The sequence below is a fragment of the Gopherus evgoodei genome, chromosome 1 (genome assembly GCF_007399415.2).
Source record: "Gopherus evgoodei ecotype Sinaloan lineage chromosome 1, rGopEvg1_v1.p, whole genome shotgun sequence".
NCBI lineage: Eukaryota > Metazoa > Chordata > Testudines > Testudinidae > Gopherus > Gopherus evgoodei.
Genome location: NC_044322.1, coordinates 245,932,007 through 245,955,852, shown reverse-complemented (window position 1 = coordinate 245,955,852; position 23,846 = coordinate 245,932,007). Strand labels below are relative to the sequence as shown.

Here is a 23,846-nt window from a genome sequence, read left to right as displayed (position 1 = left end):
TGGTCCAGATAAAAGGGGGCTTTTGTGGCACAGCTCTGGGTATAAATAATCCCTCCTCCTCCCCAGCTGTGGGAGAGTGAGGGCAAGTCACCATGCTGACTTAGTCCGCCTTTTCTTGCTTCCTATCTGGAGCAGGAAAACCTTTGGGGGAAGGGGCCTTAAAGGGGCAATGACCACTTTTCTACCAGCCCAGCCACACTTGCAATTAAAAGGGTAACTCCTCTTTTCTGTTAAAACAAAGGGCGCCACCCTTTAATATGTACTGGAGGCATTCTTCCTTCCTTATTTGTTTGTCTCAAAGCCTTCTTTGCCAGGCAGAGCAAATAATTGACGCCTCTAATATTTCACCACCTTGCTGGCAGTTTTTGAAAAATGTATTATGTTAGTGAGTAGATATGCCACGGTAAACTGATTATGGGGAAGTTGACTCCTAGAGACACATAAGGAGGGCAAAAACAGTGATGCTTGTGGTGATGGAGAGGGGCAGGGCAAAAGACATTTCTCCGATCTACCCAGCTCTCTTGGATACTCATCAGGTGTCTGAAATGATAGAAATGTCATATGTGGTGTTCCCAATCTCCACTTTTGATGCTGTTGGTGAAACTGGGAGCAGTGGGTGATGAAACAAAAATACCATGACCTATAATTCGTGATCACTCATGAGAGAGGAGGAGCAAACCATAATTTAGATACTCAAAGCTAATCAGTAGTTTTGGACTTTGGGAGAGGTGTATAACATTTTCAATTTATTTTGAAGAATCATATAATATCAGGGTTGGAAGGGACCTCTGGAAGTCATATAGTCCAACCCCCTGCTAAAAGCAGGACCAATCCCCAACTAAATCATCCCAGCCAGAGCTTCATCAAGCCTGATCTTAAAAGGAGGAGATTAAGGAAGGAGGTTCCACCACCTCCCTAAGTAACCTATTCCAGTGCTTTACCACCCTCCTAATGAAAAAGTTTTTCCTAATAGCCAACCTAAATCTCCCCCACTGCAGCTTGAGACCATTACTCCTTTCTGGTACCACTGAGAACAGTCTAGATCGGGGTAGGCAACCTGTGGCACGTGTGCCGAAGGCGGCACACAAGCTGATTTTCAGTGGCACTCACACTGCCCGGGTCCTGGCCACTGGTCTGGGGGGGCTTTGCATTTTAATTTAATTTTAAATGAAGCTTCTTAAACATTTTAAAAACTTTATTTACTTTACATTCAACAATAATTTAGTTACATATTATAGACTTATATAAAGAGACCTTCTAAAAACGTTAAAATGTATTACTGGCACGCAAAACCTTAAATTAGAGTGAATAAATGAAGACTCAGCACACCACTTCTGATGGATTGCCAACCCCTGGTCTAGATCCATCCTCTTTGAAGGCTGCTATCGAATCCCCCCTCATTCTTCTCTTCTGCAGACTAAACAATCCCAGTTCCCTCAGCGTCTCCCCTGAAATCTTGTGCTCCAGCCCCCTAATCATTTTTGTTGCCCTTCACTGGCCTCTTTCCAATTTTTCAACATCCTCCTTGTTGTGGGGCCCAGAATTGGACACTGTGCTCCAGATGAGGCCTCACCAGTGTTGAATAGAGGGGAATGATCACGTCCCTCGATCTGCTGGCAGTGCTCCTACTTATACAGCCCAAAATACCGTTAGCCCAGTGAACAGTGAAAATGATAGTACATGTTTGAAAAATGTGCAGCACATTTCTATGCTAATCAAGGTAAACTAAGTCTCAAAGCAGAAAAGCTTTCCTTGTAATTCTGGTTAGTTCAAATTCTGAATTATTGGAATGCAGTCATCATGCTTGCAGTCAGCACTTGAAAGATTACATGTTGTTGGATAAACCACTGCTGAGTCAAAATTAGTCTACTCAGGACTATAATTTAGACATGGAGACATTGGTTGAGCTTTAGTTATTTTATTTAGTTAAATGACCAGTGCATATTTTGTGGTTTTCCTAGTAACTTTTTTGCCTACTTTTAGGAAGTCTTTTAAGGGTATGTCTGCACAGCCCATGGAAGTTTTATCTGTTTAATATTCTAGGTTGGTTGAAGCTCTGATTTATGTTTTTCTGCCTAATGCAACTGAGAAATTATTTTTTTTTTGTAACCTAAAAGTCTAAGGGTGTGTCTACACAGCTTGCAGGAGGAAACCTCCCAGCCCAGATCAATAGTCTTTGGCTAGCTGGGCTCACACTAGCACTCTTAAAAATAGCTGTGTAGATGGTACTTTAAAGTTGTAGCTTGGGCTCTGAAGCATATGGAGCTGTCCAATCAGCTATTAAACATAAATAAAACTATGTATTCAGAGATCTGTTTCCAGTTTCCCCTTTGTTCTATGCTTGATTAAGGTGTTAATCATAGGCTAGATAAGAGACACGGAAATAAAAGCAGAGTTGTCTAATCTGTATAAAGTTAGAAGCTGAAGTTTCAGATAGCTATTTTAGCTATCGTTTCATTACTGAGACATATTTAAATCAAAAAGTGTTTCAGCAATGGTTTACAGTTACTAGAAATGGTTATTAAAACAAAACAAGCAGACAAATTCTAAACCCTATCCTTTTGAAGTTGTTTATGCTAAGTTAATGCTATCTCGTTCAGGGACTTAAATGAAAAGGGAAAAATGTGCACTTGTTCTTCGTTTGCATGCAATATTTCTGGTGGTCTATCTGACTGTAACACCAGTCTTAGAAGTTTGATAAGGTTTAGTCCAAAATTTTACCATGTTAAAATCCAATGGGAAGTCCTGATTTAAGGGTAGAAAGAGAACTGATTTCATTGTAATTTTTAAATGCTTGGAGTATTATGTTTATCTGGGGATAAGACTGACTGCTTTCATATAGAAAAGATATTGCTTGCAACAACAAAAAATCTTATAGAACAGCATAAGAAGATTCTCTCCTATTCGTTCAAATGAACATGGATGTAGTGGGCAGAGTAACATAAAAGCTCAGATGATGGGAAACAGATTTTTAAAAATTTGGAAACTATAAGCAGAGTGTTTTCAGAACACACTAGTTTATTTGGATGAAAAAATGCCATGTTGCCTTTTTCAAGAATTTTTTCATATTCTGGACTGGAGAGGAAATAAATGATACACAGTATCTCGTAAAGGTTTGTCTACATAGTACTTTGGAGCATGTGGAATCGAGCCTTCCAGACCGGATTGACAGACTGGGGATAGCAGGGCTTGTGCTAGTGTTCTGAAAATAGCTGTGTAGACAGTTCTTTGAAGTTGCGACTCAGACTGCAGCTCAGACTCGGTAGGTTTCAGAGCCCAAGCTCCAGCCCAAGCCACAACTTCAAAGAACTGTCTACACAGCTGTTTTAGAACACTAATGCCAGCCCCACTATCCCAAGTCTGTCCTCCTCAACTGAGAGTCTAGCTCCAAGACACTGTGTATGTCTACACTGCAGCTCAAGCCTGGGCTTGAGCCCAAGCTCAAGTCTAACCCCCTTTGCATCCACACAGCAGTTGGGCTAACCTAGGCTTCAAAAACCAGAGTCCCAGGACCCTGCAGGGCTGAAGGGTCTGAGCCTTATTGCTTTCCTGCTTGACTCAGGTCCCAGAAGTCCTCCAGATGTTTCCCAGAGTTCCTGGCAGCAGAGGAGTAGCGCTTCGGGCAGCAAGCGTAGCAGTCAGAAGTGCTGTTACTGTCTGGCTGACCCTGCTCCCCCTTCTTGCTCTGGTTCCTCCTTGCTGCTGCACACAGTTTGCCCAGAGCAGGGAGCAAAGCTGACTTGCGAGAAGCAGCTCCCGGCTGCCAAGATGTTGCAGGTCACATCCCTCCCCTGGCCATGCTGAGTCGGGAGCTCTGTCACTGTGTCCCTGCAGGAAACCTGCTTAATACTCGCTCTGCTGTATGGCCCTTACTCACGGACACGCGCATGCGCGCACACACACACACCCCGCCCTCTCGGGCTGTGCGCGCTGGGGCGCCCAGACTCTGCATTGTCAGGGCAGTGAGTGGGAGCCAGCCTCCAAATCTCCTATAGTCTTCCGTGGCTCCGGCTCCATCTCCTCCTTGCTATGGGGCAGCTAGGGGCTGGCTCCCATCACAAACAGCTAAAAAGTCAGATTTGCACTACTCAGTGCTTTTTGTAGTATAAAGTTTCTACAGAAATTTAGATTTAAATAGTTCAGGATATGGCAAAATGTGTGATTTGTAGTGTCTATATTGTAGGTCTTCAATTCAATTAAAATGCTAGAGAAGGAGTGTAAATATATTACGGAGCATAAACTTGTCATGTGGGATTTAAAACATTCAATCTTGTAATTGAATATGCCTGACTTCAGTCAATAATTGGAAAGGATGTGCAAATTGGCTCAGAGGCCAACATTTATTTTTAACTATTTTGAAATCTTTCTGCTCTCATGTATTAGCAAGTTGTACTGAATAAACAGTGGGATGCAAGTGGTTCTTTTCTCACTCTCTTTTGCCTTACACTGTCTCAAAGATGAGGAACATGCTGTAGTATCTTTTATTCGGCCAACTTCTGGTGAGAGACAAGCTTTTGAACTACACAGAGCTCATCTTCAGGTGTACTACTTCCATATCTTTTTCAGTCATTTACATGTGTGCAAAGTAGATGCAAAAGACAATTATTCTGATTGGGAAGCATTTTACACTTACTGTGCACTTTAGGCCTTGATCTGCAAAAGATCTGTGCACATGAGTAAGTCTCATTGGCATCACTGAGATTACTCATGGGTGGCATGTGTAAGAGGTTTGGGGAGATTTAGCATCCCCCAAAATGGCTGGCCATGCAGAGGGCAAGAAATGCTGGCTGTGGCTAGATCAGCTCCTTTTGGAGGCACGCTGGCCAAGTACCCTTGGAGCACCACCACCAGAAGCTTCCTAGAAGTGGGGAAGCTATTGCACCTGGATTGACCCTGCCCTCACACTGCCTCTTCTCCCCGAGGCGCCTTGCCCTCGCTTGCCCTTAAGGCATGAAAAGAGTGGGAGGGTATAGCCCTCCCACTTTCAAAAGTGACAAACACACACACCTTCCAGTGCCCCCTAGCTGAGTTGCTCCAGCATCAGCATGCACAACCTCTCACTGGCTGGCCCAGCTATAGGACCACTCCTCCTGCTGTGCATGCTAATACTGCAGAAACTCAGCTAAGGGGCACAGGAACAGAGGGCGGGTGGGACTATGCCCCCATCACTTTCAGGGATCTTCCACTGCTTGTGTAAACCTCTCCAAACAAGGGAGTCATGTACCATCTGTGAAATTACTCAGGTGCATAAATCTTTGCAGGCTCAGGGCTTGCCTTCACAGTTATAAAAAAGAAAAATAGAAGACAACTTAAAAAAAATAAATGGGTTCCCTTCCTTGTCCTGCACCTTTTAGTGTGATATTTTGGCATTCATGTTTATTCTATGGGTTGTTAATATAATGAAATGCTCTCATTATATTAAAATCTTTATCCCCAAAGTAGTAATGTGAAGAAGTTAACCTTGCCTGTTGTGAAAAGATTTATATTTGTACATTAATGGCATCGCTTTTCTATTATAGTTTGCTTTGTAGTCTGTGTGCTCAGTTTGGAAAAATGCTATCGTGCTTCATAGCTGTCATTAGAGGCAGGCATCCAATACACTTTATGAACAAATTGTGTCATCTGTGGAAGCATATCGTAAGGTATATTAAGGCTAGACATGCACTGTCAGTGAAATACAACATTCACCCAGTAATTTGAATTGCAGATTCTTTGACTTTCATGTTTCTCCAGTAGTCACAATGTGTGTCTACTGGGGGAGTGTTATTAGTGACTTCTTAGTTAAGCTTATGTTGAGAGATTCAGTTGAAGCAGGATTAAAAATCCTATTTTCCACTTCAGTGATTGAATTTAGTATCTGTGTTTAATACAAGTCTTCAGAGGACAACTGAATTTTCCATAATATTTGATTAGTAAAATATTTATGGTTTTCACAGGAAACATTTTAAAATGAACCTCCTATGGCTATCCAGACAGGAGCCCTGGTCTGACTTTCTAACTTTAGCAAGGCTGCTGGGGCACTCGCTCCTGTGGCATTACATCCCAGAGAGGCTGAGTGAGGACATGAATGTGGGGCACAATGAGGAGGTGAAAGACTTGACAGTGGGACTGCCTACCAACCACTTAGTGTCACCCACTCCCAGACCCCTGCCTAACCCAGTTCCTGGGCTGACCCCAATGCCCAGTCTAGCTGTTTGGTTCCAGGTCCACATTCTTTCTTTTTCCTTCCCCTCAGTAACTTCCTTACCACTGTCCTGTGCCATGAAAAGCTTATATGTTAATCAATCAATCTAGTATCAAAGTAAAATTCTCCTGCTGTTCTCTCTGGATACTGGCCATTTACTGAAATCCATCATCAAACACTGAATACAGTCTAATTCTCAGATTTTCAATGAATGAAAAATATAGCCACTTGACATGAGGAAAGGGAGTCTAAATGTGTGTACTCTATGTATAAACCTATTGTCCTAATCAAATATTATATTTTTAGATGAAAAAGAAGAGGGAATATTGGGGAGCATACTTCTACCTAGTTTTCAGATATTGATGCTTTCTTCTGAGGATCATATTAATCGCAAATATGCTTTTAAGGTGAGGGCATTCGTTTTCAGTTTAAACAACTATAGAATGCAGAACACTTTTTTCACTGTGCCTTTATGCAAGATAGGATAAACAGAAACTGCCTCTGAGCTTGATTTTGCATATACTTTGTGCAGATGATCCAAACAATGTAGTCTAATATGCAGATGAATTTGTTGTAGATATAGACAGATAATTGCCAAACTTGATGAAGGAGCTAGCCAGGCATCATTTTGCAGCTCCCTTACTTTTAATTTGCATCTCTTCATAAGCACACCTTGGTGTCTTGGAATTGCAGTCTCCATACGGAGCTAGGCTATGTCTACATGGCCCTGCAGTTTCAGCTGCAGGAGTGTGAATCACAGCATGCACTAGCATGCTGCACTGTAATTCCCCTGTATGGACACTGTGGGCATGAACTAAAAGGTACCTTGTTGGCGTTAACTTAGTCCTGATTAAAGAGGATTAAGTTAATGCCAACTAAGGTTATGTCTACACTAGAGAGCTTACAGCGGCACAGCTATACTGATGCAGCTGCCCTACTGTAAGCTCTCCCATTGACATAATTAAACTATCCCCAACAAGTGACAGCAATTATGTCAGTGGGAGCAGCAAAGAGTTCTGTGGCACCTTATAGACTAACATAGGAGCATTAGCTTTCGTGGGTGAATACCCACTTCATCGGATGCAACCCACGAAAGCTCATGCTCCTATGTCTGTTAGTCTATAAGGTGCCACAGGACTCTTTGCTGCTTTTACAGATCCAGACTAACACGGCTACCTCTCTGATATATGTCAGTGGGAGAAGCTCTCCTGCCAACATAGCACTGTGCATACTACCACTTAACGCCGGTGAAACTTATGTTGCTTAAGGGTGGCTTTTTTCCCCACCCCGAGTGACGTAAGTGTTGCCGACATAAGTGGTAGCTTAGACATGGCTTTAAATACCTTTTACTTCACATCCGCAACATTCACATGGGGGAGCTGCATTTCAGCACGCTAGTGTGTGCTACCTTTTTAACCCCCTTAATCCGAAATGGGGGGCTGCATATATAAGCCCTAAAATGTATTTTCCTCTATTGTGCACATTATGTTTATGAAACTGGGATTACTAATAAGTGCACATCATGCTGGCTCTTCTTAATTTTGGGAAAAAACACTGAAGGCATTTACTATGATGTGAATGGATAAAAGAAAAAAGATTGAGTGTAGTGCTTACATCTCAGTATTGGACAAACTATTTTGTGTTTAATATTTATTTTAGTTGGCATGTTCTTTAATCATGAGTAAAGTAATCACTTACATATTCTCTCCTAACATGGAATTTCATTTCTTGGCTTTGAGTTCCTTTTTGGCTGTCCTTAATGACTGTTGAGCTGTACACAACTGAAAGTTACAATGGTGAGTACAAATTAAAACTTACTGAATTATTCAGGCTGCAGAAAATGTATAACTGAATATTTATATTAAGTTAAAGTTTTATGAACATTTATTATAGGATTTTTGATGGCAGAAAAATATAAATAATTTCAGCAGGGTACATTCACAGAGAAGCAACAATTACAATGTTCAAGCTAATTCTTTTATTAATCTAATTGCACTGAAAGAAAAGCATAACAGTGAATGATATTGTACAAAATGTTTTCTATAAATTGTAGTGTTTTCATAAACCTAACAACAATGGAGTAAGAAAACAACATTATTTGCCTTTTTTTTTCTTTTACAGAAATCTTGTCTTTTTATTACAATGACCTTGTCATTTCCAATCAGGCAGCTCATCCAAACATGAGGACCTATTATTTCTGCACAGATACAGGGAAGGAAATGGAGCTATGGATGAAAGCCATGATAGATGCAGCACTTGTACAGACAGAACCTGTGAAAAGGTAACATAGATTGGCAAACCAGTAGAACAAGGAGTTAATTTTCAATAGTGGGTTTGAGTTAGTTTACTTAAAATGTAAGGTAATTCAGCTGTGCTTCAGCCCCACCAGTGATTGCAATGATGAGAGCACTTGTAGGGTATGTCTTCACTGCTATTAGATACCCGTAGCTGGCCCATGCTAGCTGACTCAGGCTAAGGGGCTATTTAGTTGTGTAGACATTTGGACTTGCACTGCAGCCTAAGCTCTGGGACCCTGCCACCTCACAGGATCCTAGATCCCAGGCTTCACCACGAGCTTGAACATCTACATCACAATTAAACAGCCCCTTAGCCTGGTCCCTGCTAGCCTGAGTCAGCTGGCATGCATCAACCACAGGTTTTTAATTGCAGTGTAGATATACCCATGCTTGTTGAGAGTTTAAAGTCTCTAACCTTCCTCAGAACTACATGGAAGTTAAAATACTAATGGCAGCTAGCACCTTGTTTACATTTGTGCACCCATTGTTGCTACTACCATTTGAGCTGAACCACTGGCAGTAATGGTGCTACATTTCAAAAGGAAAAAAAAATTCCTATGAACGTGGACACAATGAAGAAAAAAGGGCAAAAAGATGTGAAATCAAGCCCACCTCACTATTTGTAAAGCTCAAGAAAAGCATTTGCACTCTACACACTGTATGTGGTAAATTCATTCCTGCTTCATTATTCTAGTGTCCTTGCTTCAGGCAGTATGCTGATAAAAATAAAAAGTCCAAAAGAAATGCTCTGACCAGTGCTGCTTTATGCTCAGTGCTAACAGTGTTTTGTTAATATATACATCTAACCTGTAGTATTTTGAGAGCTGCTCCATTACAAATGTTCTCACTGACCCTTTTACTTCTGCCCAGTGTTCAGAGACTGAGGGATGATAGTCTGACTAACAAAAACTAAGAATATACTCACATTTAATATTAAATGTAAGTTAAACAGAAAAAAATCAGAACTTTTAGCTTCAATACCAGCTAGTATCCCCAAAGAGTACATTAGTTAATATTGGCTTGTGGTTTTTTCCATCATCTTGAAGACAAGAGTATTAAAATAGAGTAATTTTTTCATTAATCTATATGTGCCTAGCTCTTTTCGTCTAGGGGTCTAAAAACAAATTACAGATTATTAAGACTCCCAATGCGCCTCTGTGAGCTAGAGTATGGTAGGATAGCTACCCATTAAAAGCAGCAAAGAATCCTGTGGCATCTTATAGACTAACAGACGTTTTGGAGCATGAGCTTTCGTGGGTGAATACCCACTTTGTCAGATGCATCTGACAAAGAAGGACAAGAAGGAGCAGGACATTCGGCTATGAGCCATTTTGATGGAGTTGGCCCTGGCCCCGACACCGCTGCACCGCTCCGAGTCGGCACCAATCACCGTGACATCAGTGCCCTCCACCAGTGGCCCTCCACTAGTTGGCACCTCTTCTTGTCCTCTGAAAAGGCAAAGAGGAGGTCGTCGTCTTCAAGGCACCAGAGCAAGACTGGGAGACAGACCAGATCCGCATTGGACAGCTCTCGGTCCCCATCGGCCTTGTGGCCTCCAACTCAAGTTGACAGAGTAGCCCAGCCCACTCTAAGCCAACCTTTCCAGACATCGTTGCCTCCCCGGTCCAGAGGCAAGCCACTGCTTGGACACCTGCAGCTGCTGCCTGGATGGTACCACTTACGGTCAAGGGAAGGTTCCCGACGCAGTTCCCCACTCAGTGACCGCGACTGTCTACGCTGGTCCCAGTCGACCCCCACCAGGTTGTCTGGCTGGGTACAGACCAGCAGGGGTTCTAGGCCTTGAGGGAACATAGACCTCGCGAGGAGAGTGTGCCCCACCAGGACAGATGGTACCAGAGGTCGTTGTCTCCGAGAAGGTACTGTGTAGCTCCTTGCAGTACAAACATTCTCGCCATTCCTATTTTTGGTCTCGCTCGAGGTCAGCACTGTGGCACCACTCCCACAGTCCCAGGCGTCTGACTGGCACTCCGCTGTCGCGGATCTGCTCGTCAGAGCTGGTCATGGAGCAGCCGCTACCAGCAGTACTCCCACTTCTCCATGCCACGTTCATGGTCACACGTTCAACACCGCTCCCAACGCCACCAATTGTCCCAGTCCCGGGATAGCAGTTGATCATATGCCAGCCCAGCCTCCCTTCGGAGTCATCAGTTGATGGGACAGGCTAGTCAGGCTGGACAGCCTGCTCCACTGGGCTTCCTGGCCAGTGCCATGGTACCAGTGGGCCCCGTGGACCCCGAAGCAGCCCCTGGTGGAGGCTCACTCAGTGGCCGGAGGCTCGGAAAGACCGTTGGCCTCCCTCTCTCGGCCTCCCAGAAAGGAGTTGGTGATGCGCTCATCCCCGGTCCCGCACTTAGAAGGAGACCAGTTGGTGGGACCTGTAGCACCAGTGGGGACACAGAGTACTGCATTCCTACCCTCATCCTCCCCAGATGAGGTGATCACGGCCCCTCCTCCACCTGTCCTGCAGGAGAACACAAAAGCTCACCAAGAGCTGTTGAAAAGAGTGGCATCAAGCCTCAATCAACAAGCCGAGGACTCTTTCTTCAACATCCTCTCGGCTTTGGCACCAGCCAGGGTATCTCTCCAACTCCATGAAGGGGTGTGTGAGGAAGTGGGACTGGTTTTAATGTTTCTTCTGAACACTGTTGGTGCCTCAGCTCTGGCTGACCCTCTGTCGCCTGGCAACTAATGGCCAGGCTGTTCCCCCCTGTAAGAAGATGCTAAAGGAGACAGAGAGATCAGGTGACCTCCTGGTCCAGGAAGGAGACAAATCCCAGAGAGGAGGGGCTGGAGGGGGTTGGGTAGTTTTTCGGAAGCTGGCTGGAAAATGGAGGGGAGCCCCGAGGAGGCTCGGGCCTCCCAGCAGGGCAATGGCCACCCTGGGGCCCCAGATGGACCTAACTAAAGGGAGTCCTGTTGTCTGTACTGGCAAGACCTGTTTTGGACTGTGTTCCTGTCATCTAAATAAACCTGTTTTACTGGCTGGTTAAGAGTCACGTCTGACTGCGAAGTGGGGGTGCAGGACCCCGCTGGGGCAGGCTCGCTGTGGGAAGTGCACAGAGTGGCACAGGCTGAATGCTCCAAGGAGAGACCCAGGAGGTAAAGATGTGTGAGCTTCTTGCCCTAAAGATAGTCAGCTCCAAGGGTGAGAGGGCTCCCCAAAGTCCTGACTGGCTTTGTGGGGAGCAGTTCCAGAGCATTGTCCGGGGACTCTGTGACAGAGTAGAAAAGATCTCGAATGCCTTGTTGCAAACCCCGGCTTCCTTGCCCCCCATATCTAAGAGGGCAGAACGGAAGTATTTTGTGTCCACCAAGAGGCGTGAATACCTGTATACCCATCCTGCCCTCAACTCTCTAGTGGTCGAGTTGGTAAACCATAGGTAGTGGCAAGGTCAGCCCACTCCTACTCCTAAAAATAAGGACTTGAGGAAACTAGATCTATTCGGTAGAAATATTTATTCATCCTTGAGCTTCCAACTGAGGGTTGCGAATAACCAAACCTTGCTAGGTCGATACGATTTGAGTTTATGGGGCTTCCTGCCCAAATCTGCAGACTCCCTTCATGAGTGTGTTAAGAAAGAGTTCAAGGCTCTGGTTGAGAAGGGCATGGCTATCACCAGGGCAGTCCTTCAGGCAGCCTCGAATTACACGGATACAGCTGCAAGGTCTATGGCCTCCGCGGTGTCCGTGAGGAGAGCATTGTGGCTCCTTCTGTGCCTCACTGGACAACCCAGACAGAACTCTTTACAGGACCGTCTGTTCAATGGCAAGGCCCTGTTTGTGGAACAAACAGTCATGAAGTTACACAGTCTGAAGGACTCCCGCATGACATTAAAGACCCTTGGCCTCTGTGTCCCAGCTCTGGCCAGGACCAAGTTCAAACCGCAGCAGGCTCCCATTTAGGCCACCCACTCCAGATATGTATCAGAGGGTAGCCGTGTTAGTCTGGATCTGTAAAAGCAGCAAAGAATCCTGTGGCACCTTATAGACTAACAGACGTTTTGGAGCATGAGCTTTTGTGGGTGAATACCCACTTCCTCAGATGCATGTAATGGAAATATCCAGGGGCAGGTATATATATGTGTGCTAGCAAGCAAGCTAGAGATAACGAGGTCAGTTCAATCAGGGAGGATGAGGCCCTGTTCTAGCAGTTGAGGTGTGAAAACCAAGAGAGGAGAAACTGGTTCTGTAATTGGCAAGCCATTCACAGTCTTTGTTCAATCCTGAGCTGATGGTGTCAAATTTGCAGATGAACTGAAGCTCAGCAGTTTCTCTTTGAAGTCTGGTCCTGAAGTTTTTTTGCTGCAGGATGGCCACCTTAAGGTCTGCTATAGTGTGGCCAGGGAGGTTGAAGTGCTCTCCTACAGGTTTTTGTATATTGCCATTCCTAATGTCTGATTTGTGTCCATTTATCCTTTTCCGTAGAGACTGTCCAGTTTGGCCGATGTACATAGCAGAGGGGCATTGCTGGCATATGATGGCGTATATTACATTGGTGGATGTGCAGGTGAATGAACCAGTGATGGTGTGGCTGATCTGGTTAGGTCCTGTGATGGTGTCGCTGGTGTAGATATGTGGGCAGAGTTGGCATCGAGGTTTGTTGCATGGATTGGTTCCTGAGCTAGAGTTATTATGGTGTGGTGTGCAGTTACTGGTGAGAATATGTTTCAGGTTGGCAGGTTGTCTGTGGGCAAGGATTGGCCTGCCACCCAAGGCCTGTGAAAGTGTGGGATCATTGTCCAGGAAAAAAACTTCAGGACCAGACTTCAAAGAGAAACTGCTGAGCTTCAGTTCATCTGCAAATTTGACACCATCAGCTCAGGATTGAACAAAGACTGTGAATGGCTTGCCAATTACAGAACCAGTTTCTCCTCTCTTGGTTTTCACACCTCAACTGCTAGAACAGGGCCTCATCCTCCCTGATTGAACTGACCTCGTTATCTCTAGCTTGCTTGCTAGCACACATATATATACCTGCCCCTGGATATTTCCATTACATGCATCTGAGGAAGTGGGTATTCACCCACGAAAGCTCATGCTCCAAAACGTCTGTTAGTCTATAAGGTGCCACAGGATTCTTTGCTGCTACTCCAGATATGAGTTCCCTTATAAAAAAGTCAAGGGATTATAAAAAGCACCCACAATGGCAATCCCAGCCTGGGCCCTCTAAGGGTAAACAGGCAGGAAAGCTCCAGGTTTTGACGGTATACCCAGAGGCAATTTCCCAATTAATACCAGGGATCCACCCACATGGTTGTGTGCTTTTTCTCCCGGAGTGGTCGCGGCTGACCTCAGACGGATGGGTCCTCAACACCGTCTCCTGGGGCTATACCCTCCAGTTTATTTCTACCCCACTCACCCACCCTCCATCCATGTCCTCCTTCAGGGACCCCTCTCATTACAGCCTACTCAAGCAGGAGGTGAGATGGCTCCTTGGCTTAGTAGCAGTAGATGTGGTGCCAGCAGAGTTCAGACGCAAGGGGTTCTACTCCTGCTATTTCCTTATCCCGAAGGTCAAAGGGGAGCTCAGGCTCATCCTGGACCTGAGAGGCCTGAACTAGTACATAATAAAGCTCAAGTTTTGCATGGTCTCTCTGGCCTCCATCATCCCCTCTCTGGATCCCAGGCACTGCTACGCCACCCTAGATCTACAGGGCGTATACTTCCACATTCATATATTCGAGGGACACAGGCATTTCCTCCACTTCACAGTTGGGCAGGAGCGCCGCCAGTTCACTATCCTCCCATTTGGCCTATTCACAGCTCCCAGGTTCTTCACAACGTGTATGTCTGTGGGATTAGATTACCTCAGACATTGGGGTGTCCAGATCTTTCCCTGCCTCGACGACTGACTGGTCAAAGGCAGCTCAAGGTCGCAGGTACAGGATCAAGTAACACTCCTCCTGTCCACATGCACCACATTGGGCCTGCTAGTAAATGACACCAAGTCCACATTGGTTCCAGTGCAGCGCCTAGGGTTCATTGAGGCAATTCTGGACACAACATCAGCCAGAATGTCCCTCCCGCTGGACAGATTGGAAACCCTAAAGGAGCTGCTCAGCACAGTCACAAGGTTCCCCATGATGACAGCCAGAGCGTGCCTCCAACTCCTGGGTCATATGTCGGCATGCACGTACATGGTTCACAATGCCAGACTCAGGATGCGGCCCTTCCAACTCTGATTGGCCTCTGTATTCTCCCAGTCCGGAGACAGGATGGACGAAGTCCTCACTGTGCCCAAACCAGTGATAGCCTCCCTGCACTGGTGGACCTTCCCAGGAAACATGCTCCAAGGGGTCCCGTTCAGGGGCCTACCTCTATCTGTGGAATTGGTGTCCGATGCATCGGACCTGGGGTGTGGAGCCCATGCAGGGGACATTCAGACCCAGGGTCTATGGTCTGTGCAGGATCTTGCCCTGCACATAAATATCAAGGAGCTTAGGGCAGTCTGTCTGGCATATGTGGCCTTCCACTCACACCTGGCAGGCAGAGTGTTCAGGGTTCTCACCAACAACATGGCCTCAATGTTCTACATCAAGAGGCAAGGCGGGGCCCATTCCTCAGCCCTCTGCCAGGAAGCCCTCAGACCGTGGGACTTCTGCATAGCCCACGATATTTACCTGGAAGCCCACCACTTACCAGGCATCCGGAACTCTCGGGCAGATCACTGAGCCAGGACTTCTGCTCAGCACGAGTGGTCTCTGCACCCAGAAGTGGTGCATAGGATTTTCCAAACATGGGACACTCTCCAAGTGGACCTGTTTGTGACCCGGCAGAACCAGCAGTGTCGTTGCTTCTGCTCCAGAGGAGTGTTGGGTGTGGGTATGATCTCTGACACCTTCCTTCTGTCCTTGTCCAGCAAACTTTTCTATGCCTTTCCCTTGATTCCACTGATCAGCAAGGTCTTAGAAAAGATGAAAAATGGACAGGGCTCAGGCAACATTGCCCAGGCAACATTGGTATGGGATTCTCACAAGCCTGGCAATCGCCTTGCCATGGCCGTTGCCATCCCACTCGGACCTGCTCTCCTAGGTCCATGGTTGCCTCTTCCGCCCCATCTCATGGCGTGGCTGCTCAATGGTTAGGCTGGGGGGAGAGGACTTGCTCAGAAGGGGTTCAGCGTATTCTCCTGGAGAGCAGGCTGCCCTCCATGCACCTGGCAAAATGGTCTTGGTTTTCCCTGTGGACTGCTGGTCGGGGTGTCTCGCCCATGGCTTCTCCGATCCAGCTTATACTAGACTACCTCCTTCATCTTAGAGCCCAGGGCCTAGCGCCCTCATCCATCAAGGTGCACTTCCATCCACCAGTGCAGGGTCACATGATATTCTCTCATGCCATGACTGGCCGATTCCTTAGGAGTTTGGATCGCCTCTTTTCATATGTTAGGCTCCCTGTCCCACAGTGGGACCTGAACTTGGTGCTGGCCAGGTCAACTGGACCTCCATTTGAACTGCTACCTACATGCTTCTGGTCACACCTCTCATGGAAGGTAGCCTTCCTGGTGGCGATCACGTCTGCTAGACAGGTCTCTGAGCTCTGGGTCCTGACCTCCGAACCCCCATACACGGTGTTCCATAAGGATACAGTCCAGCTCCAACCACATTCTTAGTCCCTTCCTCAGGTGGTCTCTGCCTGCCATATGCACCACGACATTTTCCTGCCGGTGCTGTCTCCCAAACCCCACGCATCCAGTGAGGAGTGCCACCTCCAGATGCTGGATGCGAGACAGGCTCTGGTTTTCTACCTGGAACGTACAAAACCATTCCGGAAGTCTTCAAAACTGGTCATTGCCTCAGCCAAATGCATGAGAGGCCGGCCAGTCTCTGCTCAGCGGCTTTCCAACCGGATCACTTTGTGTATCTGTACTTGTTATGACCTGGCGGGAGTCCCTGTGTCGCCGATTCTGAAGGCACACTCGACTAGGATACAAGCCTTGTCAGCTGCCTTTCTGGGCCATGTCCCTATTCAGGGCATCTGAAGGGCTGCCACATGGTCATCAGTTCACACGTTCACCTCGCATTATGCGATCATCTCCCAAACCAGGGAGAATGCTGGGTTCAGCAGGGCTGTGCTCTGTCCCGAGTGTCTGTGAACTCCTACTCACCTCCAACAGATATAGCTTGGAATCACCTATTGTGGAATGCACATCAGCAATCACTCAAAGAAGAAAAGACAGTTACCTTTTCTGTAACTGGTGTTCTTTGAGATGTGTTGCTCACATCTATTCCACATCCCGCCCTCTTTCCCTATTGTTGGAGTTGTCTGGCAGAAAAGGAACTGAGGGTGGTAGGAGCACACAGTGCCCCTTATACCACGCCATGGCAGCTCCACTCCAGGGGTTGCTTGGGAAAAAACTTCTGGCACCAGTGCACGTGGCAAGCACGCACACCTACTGCGGATTGGACCTGAGCCACACATCTTGAAGAATACCAGTTATGGAAAAAGTAACTGCCTTTTTTTACACTACTTGTGTTAATGAAATTTAATATGTGCAGTATTTTAAATGTTAAACCTTTTGAAGATCAGTGAAAATGTATTCTGTGTGCACTGAAGAATATCAATGTGAACTGCTCCTATACAACTAATTGGGGTGTCCATTCTTAAGATTTAAATTTTATAATTTGACTTAATGATTTCACTGATCACTTCATCAAAATCATGTAAGCTAATATTCTCTGAATGTAGTGTGGTAATCTTTGGGATGTGGGGCAGCTTTTTTCTGTCAAGGGTGGCTGGAGTACAGAACAAGGAATTCAAGTCTCCTCGCTCCATATTTTAAGTCCACCATCCCCTGCACAAAAGGGGTGGGAAGAAGTGCGCATTCTCTTACCAGTACTAAAGGCCTCATCTAACTCCCTGCTATCCAGTTTTCCTGTGACGGCTTCTGCAGTCTAATTATATTTTAATACCAAAATCTGGAGCACATAGACATTTTCATGTTCAAGGAACAGTGTAAAATAAATTTTAATTTAATATCCAATAAATAACACCAGGAATACTGCAGGGATTATAGCATTCCATTTTCATGTTTAATTCAGTGGAAATCTTCATTTTCAAACTTGCCTAACTTTTACAGACTTTTCACTTTGTTGCATCAGAGCACCCCAGAAACTACCTAGAAGGGTCTTGTCACAAGTTTTAGGTTCAGCTTATCTAAACCTGGACCTTATTCCTAAAATACTTAGAGTGCGACCGCCTTTGTGTGGATCCTGTGCTTGGGAGAGGCAGCAAATCATGGACAAACCTACGAGGCCAATTCTGTCTACTTTAGCAGCTGAATATTGGAAAACAATGTCTTTAAAATGTTAGTGGTTAAGGGATTAGTGATAATGAACAGAGAATCTAGGACTTCTAACTAGCCAGATTTCCCTCTTTTGTGCACTCTTTAGTTTCTCCATGCAATCGTCTTTATGTTGTTATAGTAGCAGTGGATTGAGGGATGAGGTGAAGACTGAGGAAGGGAGGAATGTGTGAGTACTGCAGAAATCTATGATCTGTCTCAATGGGTTTATGTATTTTATATGGGGTCTTGATTGTCTTAAGCTATGTCTGTGCTGCACTGCAATGCAGACTATGGAGGTGTAAACTGAAAGAGAGCTAATGTTAACGTGAACTAGGTACCTTTTATAGTTCATGACAGCAGCTTCCATGCAGAGCAGTTAGGTCACAACAATTCACACCCCATGTAGTCTGCTGCAACATGTAGATATGCTGTTAGTTGTGTCAGGGTTATAGGATTTGGCCTTAGGGTTGTGAATATATTTTAAGGGATTGATACTGCAGTCCATGTTGCATGTTGAAAGGCACTATAATAGTCTTGAAAGAATTAATCGAACAGATACTTTTCCAGACTAGCATAGTCTCTTAGGCTTTTGTATCTGTTAGCTATAACTGGGGATGGGGGAGCAGACATCTGTTTCTGGTGAATCAATCTTTTGGCTATAAAATCAATCTTTAAAAATAAACTTTTTTAGCAGGATATGATCTTATACACATACTGTAAAATAAGTATTCTTGGATTCCCAGGCAAATCTGTTAAATATTACATCTGTTACCTCATCCTTAAGTAACTTGATGTTTTGGCATTCCTGTAACACATAAGATAAAGTGCTCTTGGTTGACTATATAATCAGCAAGTGCTTTTGTTTCTTTACTTTAATTTTTTTTCTTCTTGCTAGGAGTTGTGTATCCTAAATATAATTTTCCTATTGAGTTTTACTTCAGATACAATAGGTAGGATGCTCAACACGTTACTTCCATACCCTTTGTTTTCTGAAGTTAAATTATCTATCAGTAAAATGATAGATTTATTTAAATATAGAAGTTCTGCTATTTCACTAACGATGGCATTCCTGGAACTCCCTTGTACCTAAGCCTAACAGTCTGTTAAATTGTGCATTTCAGCTTTAAAAAATTCCAGCCTGCAATTTTTCTGTCTTTTGTGGGTATGAGAATACTTATTCTTTTTTCTGAAGAAAACAGACCTTTTTATCCAGTTTTGCTGTAAAGTGATTTTTATCTCCCCTGTTTAAAGCCTGCTTAAAATAAAACAAAGTTTGAGGTGAGGAAACAGTTACTTTATTTCCTTGTTGGATAATTGCTCTTGAATGATTAATAGCGTCAGTCGAGGGTGTGAGCTCTGGTGAAAAATCCTATTGAGAGCTAATATCAGAGGAGAATCTTCAATAAATTCCTCTTGAAAGCCAAAACTGGTCCTTATTGCCATTCTTATTTGTTGTCCAATGAATAATTTGGTGAGTTTTCCAGATAATTCTTATATATTCAATGGAAAAAAACTTGACTGGCATATTTTGAGTTAAATGACAATTATGGCTTCTTTCCCTCTATCCCAGATTACTTTATTTCAATTTTTAAGATTACATTTTTGTTACTTCCATAGGTAGAACACTGAGTGTACATAATATTGTAAGGTGCATATTATGATTGAATTTATTTTGCCACATAGGCTTAATTGTAATTGCTTTTACCTGAGTAGGTCTGGCTTTATTTTTTTAAATGGTAGATCCAGGTCCTCAAGGTCCTGTTGTAAGTAACTTAATCTCAAATACTTTAATCTATCAAGAGTCCATTTAAACCTTTCATTCATAAAATGTGACCTGAAACAACCTCTTGAAATTGGCAAAACATCAGATTATTTTCAAATTAGACCGCCACCAGTTTAGTGATAAACCATAGGAATGTAGGGTTTTTTTGTCTGCTCTAGTGATACATCATCGGTGTACAACTATGTCATTTTCTTTTGCTGATCACCTAGTACAGTACACTATTTACCTGTGATTGCTGCGGCTTGTTCCACAGCCAGGTCAGAAAGTAAGAAGTGACAAATCTAACAGATGTCTTCACTTTTCTATATTAAGGGCTAGAGTCTGCCATATTAATGTACACTGAATAGTCACTTATTTCTTGAATATCAGGCACTAAGTAGGGTTACCATCCATCCGTATTTACCCAGATATGTCCGGCTTTTTTGTCTTTAAATAGCCGTCTGGGAGGAATTGGTAATAAGGTAGAAAGGTCCGGGATTCCCCCCGCTTCCTTCTCCCCCATGCAGAGTGCAGTGCGGCTGATTGAGCCACTCCCATTGGCCTCCAGGAGCCAGAGCCCCTCCCTCTGCCTCAAGACTCTGCGGGGGAGGGGCTGTGCGCTCAGCAGCCTGTTCGGTTTGGCTCCATGTGGAGCCAGTGGCTTGAGCGGCATGATGGTAAGGGGAGTCCTGGGGGGGCAGTCAGGGAGCAGTCGGGGGGGTTGGATGAGTTGGGAGTTCTAGGGGGGCTGTTGGGGTCGGGGTGTGGAGAGGGATCAGAGCAGTTGGGACAGAGCATGGGCAGTTGGATGGGTTGGGGGGGCTGTCAGAGAGTGGGGGTGTGGAGAGGGATCATAGCAGTCGGGACAGTGAATAGAGGGGGTTGGATGAGTCGGGCGCTTTGCGAGAGGCTGTCGGGGTGGGAGTATAGAGAGGGATCGGAGCAGTCGGGACAGGGAGCGGGGGGTTGGATGGGTTGGGAGTTCTGGGGGTCCTGTCAGGGAACGAGGAGTGGTTGGATGGGGCCTGGGAGTCTCCGGGGGTCGATCTGGGGGGGGTGGGGTGGGTAAGGGTTGGGGCAGCCAGGGAACAGGTGGGGGTAGGATCTAGGGGGCAGTTAGGGTGGGAGACCCTAAGGAGGGGGCAGTCGGGGGACAAGGAGCAAGGAGGCTTAGGTAGAGGGTGGGGTTCTGAGGGACAGTTAGAGGCAGAGATCCCAGGAGTGGGCAGTCAGGAGAAGGAGTCAGGGTGGGGGTTGGAGGTTCTGAGGAGGGCAGTCAGGGGGCAGGTAGTGGGAGGGAGTCCTCTTTTTTTATTGAAATATGGTAACCTTAGGACTAAAGTACTACTCAGTGTTTGTATAGGTGGCAAAATCAACCCCTAGATGACTTGGACACAAGCATTTATAGCAATGTAAGTGTTACGCAGTTGTGAAATTTGTTTCTGAATTTTAGTATATAACCTAAAGGAAACAAGTAATCCTAGCCTACTCCATCAAAAGCCATCTTGGCATCAAGCAGGATGGCAGAAACAGGGAAACTTTTTTTTACAAGGTTTGGTTTATTCTAGGTTCCCAACATTTTCCAATGTAAACATTATTCCTCTTTTTTTTAAAAGCTCTGCTGTCTCTTGGTTTGCAGGAGGAACTTGAAATTTGTGAGGGGGATAGTTCAGGTGTGAGGGAAGTACCTGTCTACATAAAAATCCATTCAGACTTGATCATGTTCTAAGCAGTTGAAAGTTGCCATTTTCTTCTATTCTGCTCAATACATCTTATTCCTGGCTTACTGTCAAAAACCCTGAATATTCTGTTAGCCCTGTGCATGCATCATCTTCTGGATTTGATGTAGACCTAAAAGGAGAATCTGGCAGTGGCAACAGAGCACGCTCACATATACACCCCAAAATACCCTTCAGCCTAGAGGAAGATGCACTGATTTGGGGCTGGGAGACCATGAGTTAGTCTCTGCTTCTACCCACTAGGATTAATAATTTTGGGTCCGTCACAGCTCTTACTATTGAGCAAGGCCGCCTACCCACCTCATTGAGGAATTATATGAGCTGAGAGTAGAACCCAGATAGCTAATTTGGCAGGTCCACGTTACTCACTCAGACACCTTTCACCTCAGCAAGACTCTGCCAAATCTAAGTACTTTGTTGTTCTGTCAGTAAAATGGGTTTCCTCTTAGCCTGTGCACTTCATGAGGTTCTGTGTGATGGTGTAATTAAAGACTCAGTGCGTAAGTGGAAAGGGGCTGAATTAAAGTTGCGAGGATGACCTTAATTTTGGCATTTTCAAATTTTTGAGTGCTGATCTTTGAAACTTTTAACATTCAATTTTTCCTCTCTGTAATTGTCAGTGCTCTACTTATTATTTGTGAGAGGTCTTTGGTAGAACCTGTCATCCATTTTCTCTTTTGGGTAAGTCCTTTAGTTTGGGTTGAATTGTGTTAGGAGCACATTTTTTAGAAAAATAATTTCACCAAATACTTGTTTAGGCAAAAATACTGGTATGTTAATATACCAAGAAAGATAAGTGTCAGCTCCATGGGCATGTGCTCTATTCTCTTATCAAAAAACCCTTCGAAATTTCAATGAAAAAATCTTGAGAAGACTTAATGTAACCAGATATCATGTTGACCTGCTAGCAGAAAACATCAGATGGATCAAACTTGAGAATCCACCAACACCGTGCAAGAAACAGTACATTGTCCTGATGGGTAACATGTCAATGCGAGCAGCCACAGAGATGCGCATTTGAGTATTGTTTTGCATGTTTCTCAAGTACCTTTCAGCCTGTACGTTTTCTGTCTCTAACAGCTGGCCTCCTGCACATGATGAACATTTCTATTTCTGACTGAGAGACATTAAATAACACACAAGTCAGAGTTTTTTTCATACTTTACGGAGGGGTGAACGTAGGGCTATGTGTGTGAAGTCAGCGAGGTGTTGTTGTATCCCTTCACTTCTCACAGATTTCATCAGAGAATTCACAGCAAAGTAGGACTAGGTGTCTTGCATAGCTTTAACCAGTGGCTTGTCCACATGAACACTGAGGGTATTCATGTTTACACTGCAAAAAAGACTCTCAGTAGCAACTCTGAGCCCAGATTAACTGACTCGGGATCACATGTTAATGTATGTCAGCAGGGTCCTCATAGACCCTTAGAGAGCTGTAGGCTAGTGCAGGGTAGATTCACACCCCAGCTTGCTGCAAACTAAATGTTTGTATAGACAAGCCCTTATAACTGTGCTGTGAGTTTGAGTATTTTAACTTGTTTTTGGGAAGGAGATACAGTGGAGGAAAAGTTAAAATATATCCTACCGATTTGGTATATCTAGTTGATCTAGAAGATGCATACTTATACAGAATTGCCTTAATCTTAATCTAATTCTCATAACTGCCTGTGTAGTTTTAGAGTGGTAGTTGCATTAGTCTGTATCAGCAAAAACAAGGAGTTATGGCACCTTAGAGACTAACAAATGTATTTGGGAATAAGCGTTTGTGGGCTAGAACCCATGCATCTGATTAATTGGGTTCTAGCCCACGAAAGCTTATGCCCAAATACATTTGTTAGTCTCTAAGGTGCCACAAGGACTCCTCACTGTTTTTGTGTAGTTTTAATAAGTTTTGCTATGTTAACGATCTTGAACTAGGAGAAATGTACATACAAAAAAGGCTCAGCTCCACTCTAAAACTACCCTGCATAAATGCTTTATTTTCTTCATTTGTAACTAGTTAGTCTAGTTGAGCTAGCACTTGTGGGTGGGATAGGAGTTTGTGTCCATCTAAGAAATCCCTTGTAAAAACATTTAAACTAGTTCATATATCTGCAATCCATCTGTGTAGGAGTTGGTAAAGAATTCTATTAATAATATTATTTGTAACAACTGCTTGGTATTAAAAGGCATGCTTCTACTTAATGTATAAGCATTTCACCAGTGGAGCATTTGAAAATAAATGTCCAGAACTCTTGAAGAAGCTATAGGAATAATGGGTAAAACTTTCAAAGGGAATTAGGTTTCTCAGTCCTTTAGGTGCTTATGAAAATTATAGCCAACAGGATTCGCTTGTGAAAATGGTTTAAATAAACTTATGGAATGATGCTTAATATTTGTCAGACATTTAGGCCTAATACTTAGAATTCAAGTGGACATAAATCTGTGTATTTGCATATGCAGTTGCTTAGATTGCATGGAAATAGACAGAATGGGCTGCTTCCACTGGTAAAATACTATAAGTGGTCATATGCATCTCAAAGTACTATTTTCACATGCAATTGTCAGTTGTGATACAAAT

General features: G+C 44.5%; 1 protein-coding gene across 16 annotated transcripts in view; it reads left to right on the top strand.

Moving 5' to 3' along the window:
- Window positions 1–23,846, top strand: part of PLEKHA5 (pleckstrin homology domain containing A5) — a 289,350-nt gene that overhangs the window by 180,508 nt on the left and 84,996 nt on the right. For all 16 annotated transcript variants that reach the window (XM_030541890.1, XM_030541899.1, XM_030541871.1 and 13 more), the window contains 2 exons: window positions 6,491–6,591; window positions 8,350–8,465. In XM_030541890.1, the coding sequence (XP_030397750.1) occupies window positions 6,491–6,591; window positions 8,350–8,465 (217 nt within the window). The remainder of the gene's footprint in view (window positions 1–6,490; window positions 6,592–8,349; window positions 8,466–23,846) is intronic.